Below are 19123 nucleotides of genomic sequence, written 5' to 3' on the forward strand. Positions count from 1 at the left end.
CATCCCAGAAAGGCCAAATAAAACACGTCTGAGCCAAATTTGGCCCTGAGGTGCCCGTTTGTGACTTCTGGTTTACACATATACGCTGTTCCTGTGTTCAGCGAGGTTTCTACCAGTCTTCTTAGGGTCCTTCTCAAAGATTTCTATAATGGCTGCTGATCCAGATATGTCCTAATAGTGCTAAGATTTTCCACAGAGTTCTTCATGCACCGTCATGTGTGGACACCGTCATGTGTGCATAATTCTTCTTATGAAGAGTTAACTAGGCCTTGAACCAGTCCAGCAGGGTCACCATCTGGGAGTCCTCAGAAACAGTGAATTGTCAGCACTGTAAACATTTTAGATTTCATGGAAGGCACTGACTTTTTCTAAACTAATCACTTCTGCCAGTCAAATTTGCAGTTTGAGTTCAAGAACAAGGCGTTCATTTAACAACAATAACAAAAACAATGAAGAAGAAAATCCGACGGCCATCATAACGAAAGGCCTAAAAGCAAACTGTGACTTCCCTAATAAGGTGACGACCACAGTTGGCTCCCTGGCGGGCGAGCGCCAATACGATTAATCAGTCTGTTTTCAGTTTTCTCACGACAGCAATATTAACAGTTTGCTTTATTCTGTTTATATGGTGCTGACAAGTCTTCAGCATGTTGGGCCTACTTGCTGGAGATTAATGGCTACTCTTCTACTGAGGTAAAAACCAGGCAAGGAGAGCATGCCTTTTTCAACTAGATAAGAACAGGATTCTCTTTGCTCTTTTTTGTTCCTCTACTGCCTTTCAACTCCTCTATCTTTTAATTTCTACCAAGGACATGTAAGATTAGTTGTGTCCAGCAGGTTCGTCTCATTGTTTAATAAACTCTCCCACTTTTGTCTATCCCTGAGTGAAACAAAAGGAACCTTGGCTATTGCTTTCAGAGAAGCTTATTATCTCTAAAGGTGCTGCTGGCTAATTTTGTTTTTTGAAAGTCAGATTCCATGTAAAGGTGAATGATAGGTAAGAGACGGCCTCTGGTGACAAGTTATTAGCATATTAGGTGGGCAATGGTTCTCCTTTGTATCTATAGCTATTTTTGTAAGCACTAAAGAAGGCAGAATTGATACTAAGTATGGCCTAGCTACAAGAAGACATTCCAGAAAATCTCTTAGCCATCTTTCGCTAAATAGTCATATTTCAAAATAAAAAGATTTGAAATAACTCAAGAAGACCAGTCCCCCCAAACCTCCTCCACCACCCCGAATCTGTGTGAGTAATGCTTATTACTGATATACTTTGCTCTGTGCCAGGTTGGAAAGACATGGTAACCTCAAACATTATTTTAACAGCATGTAAGTATAGAGAAACTAAAATAACAACATTAATTATTTGTGTTTGAAGTACAAGATTTTTGAGAGAGTAGAGAATTCCATACTTCTATTTTAAAAATTTGACTCACTTAAAGGTTCGATTGGAGAGAGAAGAAACTGAAGTGAGGTAGACTAGATAGAAGCTTACTGCAATATCCTGAGACTCTGAAACAGGGTAGAGCACTGGAAGTGAAAAGGAGAGATTTGCGCTTTATCCCAGAAACAGAACCAACTAAATCTTTTTGACTGATTAGATTTGTTCTTCATTTGCTCATTCATTCAATAACTATTTTTGAGGGTTTCAGATGGGTCGGACACTGTGCTAAGTGACATACAGGGACATAAAAAAAGGAATTTGAAGATTACTCCTTCCTGAAAATTGGGCTACTAGCCATTGTTCAGTGTTCTAAAGTAACACTATAATAGTCATTTATCCATACTTCCTTCCTTCTATCCAATACTTACCAAACACCTACTTTGTGCCAGGCACTGTACTGCATAATGGTCATGAACAATTCCAGAGAAGAAAAATAAAGAGAAAGGAAAAAAGACTACTGTCTTCGTCCTCACAGCCATGGGAATGCCTTCTTTCTAGAACTTCTCCTCCTTTCCTGGTGGTCTGGCCATAAGGCGCAGTACATGGTGGTAAACCACCAGACTGCTGGAGCAGCATAGGTATTCTTAGCCATCCATATGAAGAGAAGATCTATTTAATTTCAAAGTGTATGTCCTGATTTGGCATGTTTAACCAAAGCAAAACATTAGAAAGGTATCTAACATGATTACCATGTGTAGATCTTAATATCATCTAAAAATACAGGCGCAAGAAAAACCAGCTTTGAGCAAAGCCAAAAGATACTGAAATTAATAGAACAAACATATTTTGAATGTTAAAAATCTCATATCGAATTTAGTTGGTAAATTAGTTTGTGACATTTAATTATACTGCCTTTCAGGGAAAGCCCTGATCTTTTAAAATTAAGATTTGCTTACTTTATAACAATAAATCCTGACCACTTACTAGTACTGCTTTCTGAAAAACTACTAGATAATAGAAAGACTATCACTGAGAAGTATTTTGCTTTATGGCAGCTGTCTTTTCTCTATTATTTTATGAGAGCTTACCTAGATATTATATATTCTTCAATATCTACATTTAGTTCTTTTTAAAATTTCTTCTTCAGATGCCTAGAGTTATATATATAATTTTTTTTGGATTTAATTGGATCTTGAATAGCAAACTATACCACTTTAATACTTTCTAAAGTTCTTATGCACTCAGGCTTACCTCCAAAATCCATGACTAATGTATGCTTTTGGTCACTTCTATTAAAACAAAAAAATTAAAAGGTATTTTTAGGGACTTACGAACACCATCAACAATTATTTCAAGTAGAAGCTAGTTCGTATATGCCAAGAGTGAGAATTTAAATGCCAATAAAATCTAACTGTAAAAGAAGGAATTTGATGAGAGCAGGCACATTTTCACTTCAGTTTTATTTTGAGGATCTGAGCCTGGTATGGACTTGTGTGTTCTATAAACTCTGAGATAACTAAGCTATAAAAAGTCAGCCTGCACCAATGGTAAATGAAAAGGCAGAATCCTGGGCCTGTGCATTTTAATACCAGCTCTACCACCTGCATCGCTGACCAAGTTTGTTTCTCTATGGAAAATAAAAGTTGGATAACCATCTACTTATTTCCCACTGAAAAATGTTTTTAAGTTACGAAATATTTCAAACATGCTTATTTTTACTGATGATAGATAGGAACCAAATTTGGGGAAAGTGTAAAACACCACAGAAATGATCAATGATCACTGCCACGATTATTATCTCAACCTTTAGGTAAGATAAGTCTTCACCGTCTTGGGAACTCGATCCATGCGTTAAAAGCCTGCAGTTATGCTGAGATATTATTTTCATTTTGCTTAGCTAACCTGATAAAGGACCTTGGAGGAAAAAGTCAAAGATGAGTCCAGAGGGAGAACCACAGAATTCGAGATGCTCTGCGTTGGAAAGTTCCTTGGAGATCATCTAATACTGGACCATTTGACATTTATGACTCTTACCTGCGGCGCAGATCCTCCGCCACCGCTGCCCGGCAGCTGAACAAATAGGCTCGCAGCGACCTGAGCCGCTGCCGCAGCCGCACCACGGCGGCCAGGGGCTCGGCGTGTCGGTACAGCATGGGGTTCTCCTGCTGAATGTCGATCAGGGGCTCTTCATACACGTACTCTAGAAACTCTTTGGCCTGCTTAGACACCTACGAAATAAACGCCCTCAGTCAGTTCCGGTGACTCATCCAGCTTTCCACACCTCAAACGAGGAACCGTGGCTTAAATATCAAAGTCATATTCTTTTCTGAACACAGCCAAATGAACAAGCCCATAATTTAACTAAATATAAATGTTGGCTTCCCTTTCTCTCTTCCAGAAACTCAACTGGTAAAAGTGACCTTGCCATTGAAAGGCATTAGTTAATTCTGTTTCTCGATTACATGATTCTACACATGTGATAAAATGACAGAAATATACAGACCCAGTATACCAATATGATTTTTTTTTTTTAATATTATACTACAGTTATTTAAGCTGTAACCAATGGAGGAAACTGGGTAAGAGATATACAGGCCACTCTGTACTATCTATGCAACTTTCCGGGAATCTGTATTTCAGGATTAAAAAAAAAAAAGAATTAAGACTGGTTTTAAAAACTACATATATATGTGCATATATATGTATGTGTATCCTGTAACACTTTTTATAAGTAGCCACTTTCAAAAAAATAAGTAAACCATGCACATATTATAAAATTCAAAAGGAATAAAAATATTTTTAAAAAGAGGAAAAAATATTATGCAAAATTTCAATGCATAAAAAACAGGCTCAAACATACTTTAGTGAACAGAAAGGAGTCGTTCTTATTAGAACAACTTTGAGCTTGGGCTGCCTCTGGCCAATATATTCGTCCAACTCTATATCTACCTCTGGGAGTAAACGATGAAACTATGAAAGTTGACTGTAAAATGTCATTGTCATCAGCAGAAACAATGCATTTGAGAGACAGGGGGAGTTGCCTGAATAATGCATAACATGTGGGTAATTTTTGGGAATCTTTATATACCAATTCACTGATACTGAGACACAGACTGGCTAGTGATACACGGAGTTGGCTCAGTTTCTATTTATGGAAGGTAAAACCTCTCTAGACTTTGGAGTAAGGCTGGAATTCAACATAAAAACAAAACAATTTTGCTTATTAAAAAAAAAAATTGAAAATCACTGTTTCACACTCTAGGCTAGAAGATTATTAATAAAATTAAGATACAGTCTCTACTTTCAAGGGACTCACTATTTAGTATAATAGACAAATATTTAAAACAAAAAATATATGTAGCACATAGCCTGTCAACAAATTCAAAAGAAGTATGGATGAGGTCCACTGGTAGCTTAGAGGAGGCAGAAAACACCTGTGCTTGAGGGAAGGGAGTTAGGAGCCAGGGCAGGCACAGCCAGCGACATTGGCTCGAGGTCTAGAAAGACAAATAGAAATTCACTTGGTGGGCAAGGATGGGACAGAGGAGAGTACGACAAATAGACACAGCCATGGAAACCCATCAATCTGTACATGTGATAACTAAATGTATGGGTACTGTATGTTGATTAAAAACATATTTATGAAATTCGATATCATTTTCTTTTATGGTAAAGCTCATACAAAAGTTTGTTCCTTATAGAAATGCAGAAATGTATCAGGGTTTTTTCTAATCAAAGTCTCAGTTTTTTCCCTTATTAGCAATTATTTTTGAGGTGTCTGTTGTTTTGTGTGATCCTTTGGGGTCCTAGAGTTAGAGGTAATAAAGTTTACAGTCTCTGCAAATTCAGCTCACAAAAAAGCACCTAGAATTAGTGAAAACCTTTGACTATTTTACCGGACTGGAAATAACAGGTGGCAGGGCTAAATCATGCCTCACTCTGAGGCACAAAGACACAGGTACATGCCAGACACTGGAGCGGGCATTAGGCATTCCGTGGAAAATAAAACAGGTGCAGCCCTGTCCTCATGTAGCTCACGGTTCAGTGGGGAAAGTCAGAACTGGGTTCAAGTATTTTATTTATCACGGTTAAATATATCATATTTGCTATATTTAAATATCTTAAATGAGGAAAAAATGGATGGTGTTATGGGAAATGAAGTACAATCCATTTGAAACTGTTGCTGAAAAATGATGTATTATACAATTCAATTAGTCTTTCTGGCTCTATTGAGCAGTGTTTATACTGAGTCAGGGCCCGGTAGAATTAGGTTAACAATGCTACCTTTTAGTAGGTGAACAGAAGGACAAAGGGCACTGGCCAGTCTCCCAGGCCTTAAAAGGCTTCTCTCTTCAGGTGGCACTTAAGCCCCAAAGGAAAAAAAAAAAAATCTTTTACAGAGACAGTAAAAGCAAGTAAGACAAATGGGACAGCAGCTACTGACATCATCAGCATTCATAAACTGAAATTACTAAAAACAAAAACGGAGCTAGTTTCAATAACGTCTAAGGCCTTGCTTTGCAAGGTTATGAACTAGTGTTAAGAATATGGAGCATACTGTGACCGCAGCTACCTGAATATGTGAACAAATCTCTGTCATGTTGAGCCGTGTTCGGCAGCAAGGCTGAGCGCATGCTTATTTTTGAGAATCAACCACTTACACTGGTGAGGAAATTTTTGAGAGAACTCAAAATTTGGCATGATAGGCTATTTTTGCAAAATAGAGTACCGTATCCCCACCGACTTCCTAAATTCTAAATGGTCCTCCACACTGGTATGAGGATTCCACTTCCAAACACAACCGTAATTGAAAAGCTTTTAAAAAATGTTTAAAAAATATATACTTAGGGAAGGAAGCCAATGACAGTCTTCAGTGGTAAGGTTTATGTAAGAGAAAGTTTGTTTCTTGTTAATATAAACATTACATGAGGTATATGTGAACATAGAATATATTCGACCTAAGAGCTAACAGCTACTGTCCTATTTCCTGCCAACCAAATTATGAAAAACATGAAAAGCCTGAGTGCTGTTTCTGATATATATGAAAACTCAGCTCGTAAGTACAGATGGATGAGCCCAATACTCTTTCTTTTTAAAAATGGTTTTGGTTGGTATTCTTTTCCATGATCCCACTCCATCCACATTTGAAACAAATTTTACAGGGTCAATAGTTCATTTACCTATTGACTTATTAGTATTTTACTAAATAATGTTTTATTTTAATTAATAATGTTAATATAAACTAAGTTCTTTCCATAGCTTTTTAACAGAATAGTTTAAGCTATAAGAGCTCAACTCCGTGACTGTGGCTTTGTTGCAGTTTGTGAACTGGTTCTCTTCACAGCACTGCAGTCATGATTTAAGAGAGCTAGGAAAGAGGAAGTCTAGGTGAGAATAGGTCTCTTCCCTGCCTCACGCTCATTAGGCATCGGAAAAAACAGTATCATCAGGCTAAAATTAGCTACAAATGAATAATAACCAAATCTGCTACATACACATATATATTTATAAATATATTTGTCATTTGATTGGAACATTAAGCATCACTGATGTAGATTTATGCTGGTGACAACTACCTCTAAAAAAGAATATTGTTCAGATTGACATAATTCTGAGAGAGAGGTTTTGGATGGGTATCCTAGTATGTTCCCCAACAAAAATAGCCCTGGGTAATAAAGCAATGGGGCAAAGGGAATGTTTAGCCATAGACAGCAGCTTGCAGGTGATGTGGTGGTGGCAGTGAGGACTTCAGTTTTTGTTAGGGGAGGAAAAAGTATCAGAATAAAACAGATGAGAACATATCTTAGAATAACAAGGACTGGTACAGGTAATCTAGTTTAGTTTTTCTCAACCTGTGCTCCAAGGAATACTTATCCTACAGAAAAGATGTTCTGAGGTCCAACAACAAATATGCCACATGCCACATTCTTCTCTTGGTGATTCCAAGTGCAGCATGTTAACCTATCAAAGCTCTGGGACATCTTGTACGAGAAGAGAAAACTTGCTTACACCAGCCATTTCCCAGACCTATTTGCCTACAGACATGGCAGCTGTTTAACGCTGTGCAGGCTGTATGTGATGAAATCCAGCCTGCACTGCCCTCCCAACCCCCCACACACGCTCATCAACCAGAGGAAGGGCATCGTTCTCTAACTTCCTTCATCTTCTTGCCAAGCTGTGAGCTCCCAGGGCTGCACTCTCCTGGAGGGGCCCTGTTCCAATTATAAAGCTGGCCTAGCCGTAGTCCTCCTGTAGAATTTTGAGTAACACCTATTAACATGCACAGATTTGTTAATGCTCCATGGAACACACTTTGAGAAATGCTGAACTAATCCATTACCTATATTTAATAGAAAATTCAGTCCTGAGAGCATAAATGATTTCTCTGAGGTTATTTTGTGGCAGAATTAGAACCAAAACTCAGATCTCTGGATACTCTGCTCTATGCTCTTTTAGCATTGCTTACATTCACCATTCTTTTTATTGTTTAATAACTCTACCATAAACTATCTGCTCTTAACTCTTTAAAAGAGGTGATCCCTGTCCCTATTCTGTCCTTCTCTACTCCCAAGTCAAATAGAAAGCAAGGAGGCTACCCTATAATGTAATTAGCACACTGGCCTGTAGGTTACCATTTGATTTTAACTCTAAAACAAAAACCAAAGTCCACTAACACTTCATTTATCTAGAAGTCACTTATTTGTGTATTTGTTTACTGTCCTTTCTTCCTTACGAGGTAGAGACTATGTCCCAATAGTGAACACAGTAATTGTTCAACAAATACTTGCTGTAGAAATGAATGAGTGCTTTACAACACACTTATAACACCTTGGTTATTTGTTTCTAAGTTTACAACATATTTAGAGGTAATAAGTAGAAAAGGGGAAAAACAGCTAGAGGCATCACAGTGACAGCTGACATCCTGGTAGTAAGGGAAGAAAGGTGCCTGCAAGATGTAAGATAATAGTATACAACACCAGTTGAGGACAATTTGCAACATCCATCAAACTCAGAAATATACACACCTACATCTAGGAAGTTATCTATAGTCTCATGAATGAAAGAACTTATATTAAAAATGATGTGTAAAGTTATTCACTGAATCTGTCTATAATAGCAAAAGACTGGAAAAACCTTAATGTCCATCAAAAAAAAGGATAGGCTGGATAAATTGGTGTGTGTGTGTATGTGTGTGTAAAATTCATGATAGAATATAGTGGCTATTTAAAAGGGAAAAAAAGCCCAAGGAAGAGTTTTATGATCTAAATAAAAAGTTCTCGAGAGCAGCATGCATCCTATATCACCTTTTTTTTTTTTGACACCATGAGATGAACTTTATTTTAAAGCTCATAAAAGGTTTCACAATATCAGTTACAAACAGAATCCACATCTCTTCCATTTTACACCTTCTCATGACAAATGCACTGTATAACACAGAAGTACCTATTGTTACTTCTGTGTAAAAAAACACATGTATGGAAAATTACCACTGGAAGGATATATAAGAAAGGAGTAATTTGGTGCCTGTGGGAAGGAAAACAGAGTGGATGAGAGAAAGAGGTGGGAGGGAGATTGTCTATGTATATGTATGCCTTTTGTACTTTTTGGATCTTGAAATTTGTAAAAGTATATTATAATCAGAAAAGAATAAAAGTATAGCAGCACACAGCAATTTCTTTATGGAATAGCCTCCCATACCACATTAAACCACACTGAAGTTATCTACCACAGGACAGATTTTAGTCTGAGGCATTTAAAAAGGTTAATTGCTAGTATATATTTTCTTAAACAGAATATATGGAGCTAGGTCACAGTTAAAATTTATAAAATAAAAATATAATCACATTACTAAAAAGTTGGAGAATAAAAATTGAGAAACAACAAAGAATTATCATCCATAATCTTATCACAGTCAAATAACCACTTATTGCTTTGGTATAAGGTTTCTCCTTCCAGTATTTTTTCCCAACTCTAACTTGAAAAATCATGGCAAAAGTCTTAATGAAATCAATCTCAACCATAATACTTCTTTGTCCTGTTAAAAGAGGCACTGCGGACTAACAGTTCTCACAATCTCCAAATGACTCCGAACAAGTGGTTTTTCCCATCAACAGCTACTCTCCAGCCTCAGCAAGGTCAATAGAGCTTGCCTTGAATGTCTTTGAATGTCTCTCAAGATATAGAGATAGGAAATGGTTTATGTAACATGGAAAATCCCTAGCTGAATGGAATGTGAATATTCAGGCTAGGATAGAAAAATATTTTTAAAAAGCACAATGGAAGGGAACTACTTAGGAAGAGTTGAGGCAGACTTTGAGTTCCTTACCACCTCTTTGTCATGCATGGTATTTTTGAATGAAGGGCAGGGGGGACGCGGCTGGGAGGGTAGGGGGTTATCTTCAAAGAGAATTTCATTAGAAAATGGCTATAGAATTTGAGGATAGGGTTTAACTGCTGGGTAATCCTGGAGCTCAATTCAATTTGCAATCCTGGAAAATAGATGAAATCCTGCTTTAAAAATAATTAGGATTATTATTACTCCAGAGAGCAGACAAGAAAACAGCTTAAGATGACATATTTCATCCTGCTTTGCAAAACCATTTTTTTCTCTTTTAAATGGATAGTCAAGCCAGTCACGTACTTGCTATTAGGGAGAGCAGGCAGATATAACAGAACGATGTCTGGTTTTGGAAAATGATAGGTCTGAATTGATTCTCACAATTAGGAACATTAAGTTAAATCCTGCATCTGAGCAAAGACAGACAGTCACTGCACTAAATGGAATATCATTACTTAAAACCAGTAAGAGATGATCCAGATAAAATTGACCAGCTCTGTTCTTCCTTTAAAATCTTCCCTGGTCCACTGAGATCCTGGGAAGAAATGGTCTGACAAAGGAGATTTCCCCCAGGTGCAACATGGATAAAGTGAGGGTACCTGATAGCTTCAGTTAGTTAGTTACCTATTCTCTCGAAATCAAACCTTGTTATTTGAATGACCACCATGGCAAAATGTCGGCTTTATAGAAAAATTGCAAGTGTCAGTGATGGCTAAATTGATGGTCTGAGTGACCTTTACAGTTCCTGAAAACAGACCTGGATTTCCTCTTCCATTTCACATCTTCTTAACCCATGCCTGATTTTTCCATTTTCTTCATTCAGTGACTCCTTTTCTGCTTTAGCTCCACTGAATGGCATGTATTCTACTGGCAGGTGCCACCGGCCTAAGCCCTCAATGATCACGAACTAGGACTGCCTCATTCACTTGCTCTCTACACACTTCTCTTAGCTGTCAAAGCCTTGCTCCAAGGAGATTAATCTAACTGTCTAAACCAAATTCAACCAGTGTACTTTCCCTCTAAATAAGTTTTTATCTAATACACACATGGCAAATATATTTATAGCCTATATTCAGGTGTCAAGTACAAAATGCAGAGGAGAGAATGATAACTCTGTCTCATGGAGGGGAAGGAAAGAATCAGGAGAGGAAATGAGATTTAAACTGGATTTAGGATTTGCCTGGAAAATGAGGGCAAGTGGAAGACAAGAGGTGTGAAATAGCATGGCAGGACTGGGGAACAGGAAGGAATGTGATCTTACTGAAGAGACTCTGGCTGTTATATAAATGTGAGGGGGTGGGGAGGTAGTGGAAGCAGGGACTAGAAAGGCAGGAACTAGAGATCACAGAAAGCCTCGATGTCAAACTAAGAGATTTGTTTTATCTTATATGCAATCATGGTAAAAGCTAGCATTAATTGAGCACCTGTGCGCCACACGCTGCACTACGTGCTTTCTGTGACTCATTCATTTAAGCAAACAGCAACCTTATGAAGTAAGTTCTATTATTATTATCTCCATTCCAAATGTGAAGAAACTGAGACTAAGGAGGGTATGAAATTTATCCAAGGTGAGAAGAGGACTTTTTTGTGGTATTGTTGGGGAAAATTAGAACTTCTCTGAAATATTATTGGGGCAAGACTTGAAGGTAGGAAACGTAGTTAGGAAGCTGCTGAATTCTTTCACGTAGTGATGCTGCGGTCTGAGGTAGTGTGGTGGGGCTGCAGGCACAGTGGAAATCATGACCTCGAGCTAAAATTCCGCAGCTGATTTCTGCTAACTGATTAGGCAAGGCAGGTGTGGCAGAGGGAAGAGCCCAGCATGTCTCCCAGCATGCTGGGAGACCACATTGCAGTGGTGACCGGTAGAGCCATCTGTACTTGGGGGGACATTTGGTGAGTATGATAAAGTCAGGCCCACAGGACAGGCGTCATTCTTTCACTCAGTATACATTCCTGCTCACCTAAACTGTGTGCCAGGAACTGTGCTAAGAGAGGTGCCCTGTGCCCAGGGAGCTCACCCTTAGAAGACAGAAAAGCAGCTGGCTGTTATGTAAATATGAGGATAATAAAAATTATAACAACTTCCATTCTTTAAGTGCTTATCACAGTCATTTGAAGAGTGCTTTTCTTATCCCAATTTATGCAACTCTTTTAGGTAAAGATATGAATTATAATAAGAACAAATGCTTACGTGGCCCATACCACGTGCTAGGCACTGTTCTAAACATGTCACGTGCATTAACCCATTTAACCAGCAGTAACCATATGGGTTGTTACTGTCCTCATTTTCCAGATGAGGAAACTGAAACACAGAGAGACTAAATAACTTAGCCAGGTTAGACAGCTAATAAAAGACAAAGCTACAACTTAAACCTAGGCAGTCTGGGCTCATTTTACATATTAAGAAACAGGCTCAGGGAAGTTCAGTAATCTGCCCCAACAAATCAAGCTCCTAATTAGAGGTAGAGGTAGGAGTTAGACAAATGCCTGTTTAACAACAAGCTCCTATTATTAACCCCTAAAAAGTGCAATTCTAGAGACCCACACACGACATGGTGGTGGCACGGAGAGAGCCAGCAATGTAACAAATGAGAAAGGTAAAGGAACATCAGAGAAGATTTTGCCAAGGAGGACACACTTTTATCAGCTCTGGGAGAATGAGCAGGGATTCCGCAGATGGGTAAAAATATCTGGAGCAGACATGAAAGGGTGCTCTCTAAGCAAGAGAAAGGGCTCTTCTTGCTCCCAAGACAGAAAAGGAAGCAGAAAGGATAGGTACAAATATAGATAGATTTATAGGTATTCATATTCATATTTCATAGCTTCTATTTCTCCTTGAAGTAGGAGACAAGGTCATATGCTGAGAAGGACTGGAATAAAGCATCTTGAAGACCGTGAAGATACGGATAGTTATTGGGTAGAACGGGAGACACAGCTGCCCCAGGGTGTAAACCCATTGACCACTCACAATTTTCATGTTCATTTTAGACTTCAAAGATTACAGGCAGGTGACAGCTATAGGACCCTTCTCTGCCTACCTTCCTCCCAGGTGATATAGTTACAATGAAAGCAGATCTCAAAAATCAATTAGCAAGGAGATATAAAAACAGTCATACAGCCGGTTTTTGTACACAGCACCCTGCAGAGAAGTTTTGTTCAAGTTACATGTGACAATATTCTGGCAGAAGGATCAGACTAGCTCTCGTCAGATCAGGTCACAGAATTCTGTTAGGTAGCAGGACACAGAACCATAAAAGAACCCAAAGCCTAGAGTAGCACTCCAGTGGTAATGCTGTACGATGCAGCTAACCAATTCACACATCTCAAGAAAACTAGGTTGAAAACTAAAGTTGAGATGTCCATTAGGCAATTAATTCCATAAATCTCACTTTCAGTAGTAAAACTGGAGGTGGAGAGAAAAGTGGGAATCATATGAGTCCTGGTAGCTAAAACCATAGAAGGAGGGAGATAACGTAACAGAGGAGAAAGTGGGAAAAGATCTTGTAGCTTTTATGAGACTACCTAACCAAGTTTGCTTCAAATTCTTATGTCATCATCTTTATAATCCACTGACAACATTGGATCCGAATTACTATTACGAAGTGAACTTAGTTTTTGTACCTACCTTATATTTCGAAGTATCCCAGTTGTGGACTATGCGTGCCGGGATGAGAAAACTGTCATCCACATGGCAGCTGCTGCAGTAATACCACCCACTGTAATTGCACACCTTGGCTTTCCCATTGGAAAGGCCTATGGATCGCTGGCATCCTGTTCAAAGCAAAAGAAAAAGTCTATGATTATTGTACTTTCAAAAGCAAAGAACAAAGATATATAACCCTCAAGTTAAACAAAATTCCACAACAGGAAAGAAATTGCAGAGACTCCATGTATCGATATGTCCCCTCCTTCCTAGCCTGATTGCTTCAACCCCTTTGCCTCCTGGGGGATCCCTGAAATGGGCCCCCTGTTTCTGATCTCCTCTGATCCCCTATTCTCTGCATGCAGCTGCCAGAGAATAGGTTGTCTCTCTACAACCCTACTTTTCTCTCTTTGCTTCCCTCCTCAGAAACTCTATTTCCACGAGGCACTTTGCTGGGGCTTCTCATATCTTATATAACCCACATATCCCTATGAGGGAGATATTATCAGCTCTATTTTATAGATGAATAAACCAAGGTTTTAGCCAGGTTAAGTATTTTGTCTTGAGGTCACCCAGCCAATAGGAGGAGAAGTTTGGACTTGGCTCTAAGCTTGTCTGATTCTACAAATGATCCTAGAAACTGATACGTAGCCTTCCTTTGCTTACAAAATTAATGAAAGGAATTTGTCCTTCAATTGGCCCCCGTCTCACCTTTCCAACCACTTATTTCTACAGTCTCCAATGGGAATATAACCTCTTCAGAGAACTCTCCTCGCTGTTCCCCAAATAAACACAGTGCGCTCACTCCACCCTCCATATCTTGTTGTATATTATTTCTCCTTACATAACACGCTCTTCTCTCTCTACTTTGCCAAATCCTGCCCAATACTCAAGGCCACTGGTTGCCTGCAAATGATTGCTAAGGCCCTTTTCATGTCAAAAGAAGTCCATGATTCTGTGAGCACTGTCCTGGTACTCTCAGGGGACCTGGTAATTATCGTGGCCTTGCCACAAAGAAGCCATTAGTTTTCCTTAGAGAGGAGGAACTACCTTCTACTGATGAGTAGAGAAATTCTGTCACAATCAACCCAAAGGACGAAATCCAAAACAAGTAATCACAATTATAAAAACAGCATAATTTTTCTGACATTTTTGATCAATAGCTTTTATTTTAGAAATCCTTCCATATGGCGCATTTCATGATTGGGTACTAAGAACTGTATTTATCAAAGAAATCTCACATTAAGCCTATTTTACGATGTGGGCACAAAATGAATTACTACTACTACTATAACGATGACGACTACTACTATTAGTAGTATATTAAAGATATACTAATACTATTAGCAATAACATTAGAGTGATCAGTGTTGCACCCCATTTTCATTCGAAGGAGCTAAAACATACTTATTTAACAAATCGCCAACCTAAGAAGATACTGATTCACATGAACTGCATGAGTAAAAGTCTCACAAAACTCACAGAACTTTCATTTTCATCACAAAATGGCATCCGTAATCAGTTTCACAGTGCATCCTTCAGAAAGAGAATTAGATCCTATTGTTTTTAAGTACCAGAGATATTAAAAGACAGAAAGTAAAAGGATATTATTGAATGTCAACTGTAATTGAAAAATTAAAAAAAAAAAAAGACAAAGTAAATGTATTGGTATTATGCTTTAAGAGCTCAACATTCTTCCTTCCTAAAACAGCTATTTCTTCACTATTGAGTAGCAACAAAGTCCTAACAAGCTCCTGTTTTTCAGATTGCTCAAGGAATGTGATATGTGTAAAAGATAAGGAAGAACCAAAGACACACATTGCTTCTGTTGGACGCAGGAGGAGCTGTCACCATCGCAAGGCCATGAACACTGGAACGCCAACTGCTGCACTCACTGACTACACTGTCCATCTGGCATTTAGCACATGTCTCCGTAAACTGTTATGCCTTTTTATGTGCTTGTATAGGCAGAACCACACTATAAACCTCTCAGATCTATTTTGTATCCTTAGCACTTAATACAGAGCTTTGCACATAACAGACCATCAATAAATGTTTATGTTGAAAGGATGATAAACAGAATATTATTTGGCACACATACACCCACATGCATATAAAGAGATTTTAATTTCTCATAGTTATTCTAGAATTGATCCTCCTAACCTGGTCATCAGCCTCTTGCAACAGCCTACTTTTGATAATTTCTCTGAGAAAATATGTTGCCTGTTCTAAAAATTATACATTACACATGTGTTCATCTACATGGACTATGGAACAAAGTTGAATGGAACTTGACATATTACAGACACTGGGATATTGCTGTTTCCAAAAATTAGACAGTCAAAATGACTTAACACTGAAATGACACTGAGTAGAATTCTATCTTTCTTAATAATTGAGAAAGTAATCTTGATCTTGTAGAAATTCGAGATCATCATTATAGTTGAAACTCTCGCCAAAGAATATTGCAGAAATAAATTTAGGTTATTTTACATTTTTGGTTGTTTGAAATTTGGATATGATAAACATCAGTAAGGATTTGCTAGATATTTCTATATGCTTTAGAAAGTACTATTGGGCTTATCAGTCTATACTTTTTAATGAGTTTATTGTAATTTTCTAGATGCAACATACATAGCCAATACTGAAATACACAAATGTGCATTTTAAGAAAGCACATAGCCTAAAAATGTGGATATCAACCAGGCATACAGGTCCAAAGCCTAACATGCTGGGGGTTCAATTACATGAGCTAACTAAATGAGCTAAACACCCCTGCCACTTTACGTTGGTCTCCAAGCTCATAAAAGAGAGAAAGGTGAGAGAACACAGCTTAGTTTTATTCAGGTTTTAGTTTAGACTGAAGCAGCAGCACAAAAGCTGCCTCCAGTCCTTGAGTGTCTTTACTGCCTGTTTAGAACCATGCTCTCCAACGCTCGGTGCTGAAATCATCCCTAATGACAGAAGTAGATTTCAACCTATCTGTATGCTTAGGACTGTTTTGGATATGTGGTGTACAGATAGACACAAGTTTAGGGTCAAGAAGCCTTGTCTAGGGTACACTGTGAGCTTGATCCATCAACTCTCTAGGCTTGCTTTCTTCACTACAAAATTAAAAGTTAGCCTAAATCGGTGACTTGCCAAATTCAGTGAGCATAAGAACCTTTCTGGAGATGTTTATGGAAAACGTAGACCTCACCCCTGCCTTGAGATATTGATTCTGTAGATCTAGGGCAAGGCCCAGAAACCTGCATTTCTACCCAACTGCCCACCTCCCACCAGCAATGGTGGTGGGTAAAAGCTGAGGATTGCCTGCGATTTCTAGGTGACTTGCAAAGGTCCCTCCAAGCTCTAAAATGCTATTCCAGTGAAGTGCAGAGGGTGTATAGACCACTCGGTGAAGAGCTCATAATTTATCACATAGTTCACTTTCCAGGCTTCCAAAATCAACATTTCAGGTTCTTAGTCAATTTCAAAAAAAAAAAAAAAATTTACTATGTAGAAACAACCTGAGTTCATTTTATCTGTGTTTTTCCATAGCATTTAATGTCCCCACTGAGAAGAATCTTATTTGACTTAGAAAGAATGAAAACTTTTAATCTTCAAATCCAGTGTATTTGTCATTGAAAGAACATAGGATGGCCAAGAAAGAAGATCAGAAGACAGTTGGTGGCCTGATGTAGATTATTTTCTAAAAACAACACATACCATTTATTTGAAGAAGGAAACACCTGTTCTTTCAATTAATTGCAAGATTTGCAAGATTTCCTTCTCTAATATTACGCTACCAAATCATAGACTAAAAATGTCTGAAACAATTCCTTTTAAAGATACACAATTTGAAATTTCACTATCATTGTGAGGTTTTCAACAGGGAAAAAATGTGTTTTCTTAATAATTGCTGTTAGAACCGCACATTTTTTGGAGGGTGCCAAAGCTGGACTCTGACAAGCAACATTATGGGGAGAAAAATAGAGCTGTAAAGCAGAGACAAAAAATAATTAATTGAAATAACTAATTAGGGCTTATTTACATATTATATTTGTGTGTACTTTCAAATAAGACTTTTCAACAATGTTTCTAAATTAAAGAGCATTTGTAGTAGGGAACACTCCACATGTTGGATCAAAGCAAATACATTCTTCCTAGTCTCTTTTTGAAACTTTTCAGAGAGTGTATTCAATTCATAGGAACAAAAAACTATCTCACAAGGGAACCCACTGGCCTTTTTTTTTTTTATTGCTTCCCACCCCACTTCAAATCTTTAATGAACACAAGCTCTGAAGAGCTTAGCTTCCCCTCTGATACACTTTGGGAAATAAATGTAACCATTTAACCGAAATCCTATTTGCTGCATGTACAGTCCATTTCCCAAATGGCCTTTTAAGATACCCAAAAGAATCTGTTTCTGGGGATTGAAGCAGAAATTTTGGCTAATTCTCCACAAAGGCACAGTCTTTCTACTAACGAGTGTACCCAGTTAGCTCAACTGGCTGCAACGTGGTGTTATTGAAGCTGAAACCCGAGGAGGAGCCAACCACCTTCTCTCTACTTCAGGACTACCAACTCAGCCCGCCTGCCCCTGACCAGCAGTTAGAACATTCACGGGTGTGAGAGGGGTAACAAAGACTGTGGGTGGATCCAGGTGGATCTCTCTCACTAAAGAAAGAACACACAATCTTTTCTGAGTCAGCCATGCTACCCCTTTTACCTAATTTGGGAAGGTAAATCCAGTATTTTGTATTTGGAAGGTAGAAAAGCTCTAAGGAGAGAACAGGGCAAGCAAAAAGAAAGAAGGAGCATCTATAAAAGGGAGGAAACAAGATAAAAAGAGTGAGAAGACAAGTTTCCATTTGCTCTGTTAAAATAAAAAAAAAATGAAACTGGGAAGCTTCATACCTGTTTTCACCATATGCTTATAGGGGTAGGGAGAGAATGGTCACACGAGAGGAAAAGGGGCTGCCCTGTACCTCTCTCCTACCTCCATCCAGTGTTCTGGCATGCGACAGTGAGCTGTGGTAAGCACTGTGTAAAGTGTGGCTCAAAGGCCTGGACTTGGATCACATGCTTGAGAGACCAGAATTTCCAAAATGAAGAAAAACATAAGTGAGGATTCAGTAACTTGACATTTTACAAGAATTGGGGGGAAAAGTCATAAAGAACTTAGCTTTCTTAACTTGCAGGCTGGAACCAATGGCTCATTAAATGTGTAGTAGTTAAGTGTCAAACATACTTTTTTTAAAACTAGGTGTCACTTTGGGTATACCATCGAAAATTTTGTTTAATGAGCTGAGGATTAGCACAAAGTTGGGCACGGTGTCTAAACAAGGATTGTTGGACAGAGGGCAGAAGCAATTTTTGCAATGTAGTTTTTGTATCCTTTAAAGGATGTGGAGGCAAATCAACCTTGGTGCCCGGACTTGCATTACCCACTATAGGACGGGACAGAGCTGGGATGTGAGACTGACCACATGTGTGTTCTCAAGTTAACACCAGTGGAACTGAGGCGAAGGAACTCTACATAATGGTGATGGAAAGGGGCCGAGGGTGAGGGGCATTGAGAAACACCTACTTAGAAGTGAAGTGGTCCCTCCTTATCTGTGAAGGATATGTTCCAAGACCCCCAGTGGATGCCTGAAACTGTAGAGTATCAGACTCCCCCTCCCCACCCTCTCTCTCTCTCTCTACACACACACACACACACACACACACACTGCGAGTTTTTTCCTATACATACATACCTATAATAAAATTTAAT

The 19123-nt window shown here is 38.5% G+C and overlaps 1 protein-coding gene across 5 annotated transcripts in view; it reads right to left on the minus strand.

Annotated features, from left to right (window-relative positions):
* The window catches only part of PLEKHM3 (pleckstrin homology domain containing M3), a 168794-nt gene that overhangs the window by 83343 nt on the left and 66328 nt on the right, over positions 1–19123 (minus strand). For all 5 annotated transcript variants that reach the window (XM_039844590.1, XM_039844592.1, XM_039844591.1 and 2 more), the window contains 2 exons: positions 13348–13493; positions 3419–3612 (listed from right to left, as the gene is read on the minus strand). In XM_039844590.1, the coding sequence (XP_039700524.1) occupies positions 3419–3612; positions 13348–13493 (340 nt within the window). The remainder of the gene's footprint in view (positions 1–3418; positions 3613–13347; positions 13494–19123) is intronic.

The sequence above is a fragment of the Pteropus medius genome, unplaced genomic scaffold, assembly GCF_902729225.1.
Source record: "Pteropus medius unplaced genomic scaffold, Ma_sr-lr_union100, whole genome shotgun sequence".
Taxonomy (NCBI): Eukaryota; Metazoa; Chordata; class Mammalia; order Chiroptera; family Pteropodidae; genus Pteropus; species Pteropus medius.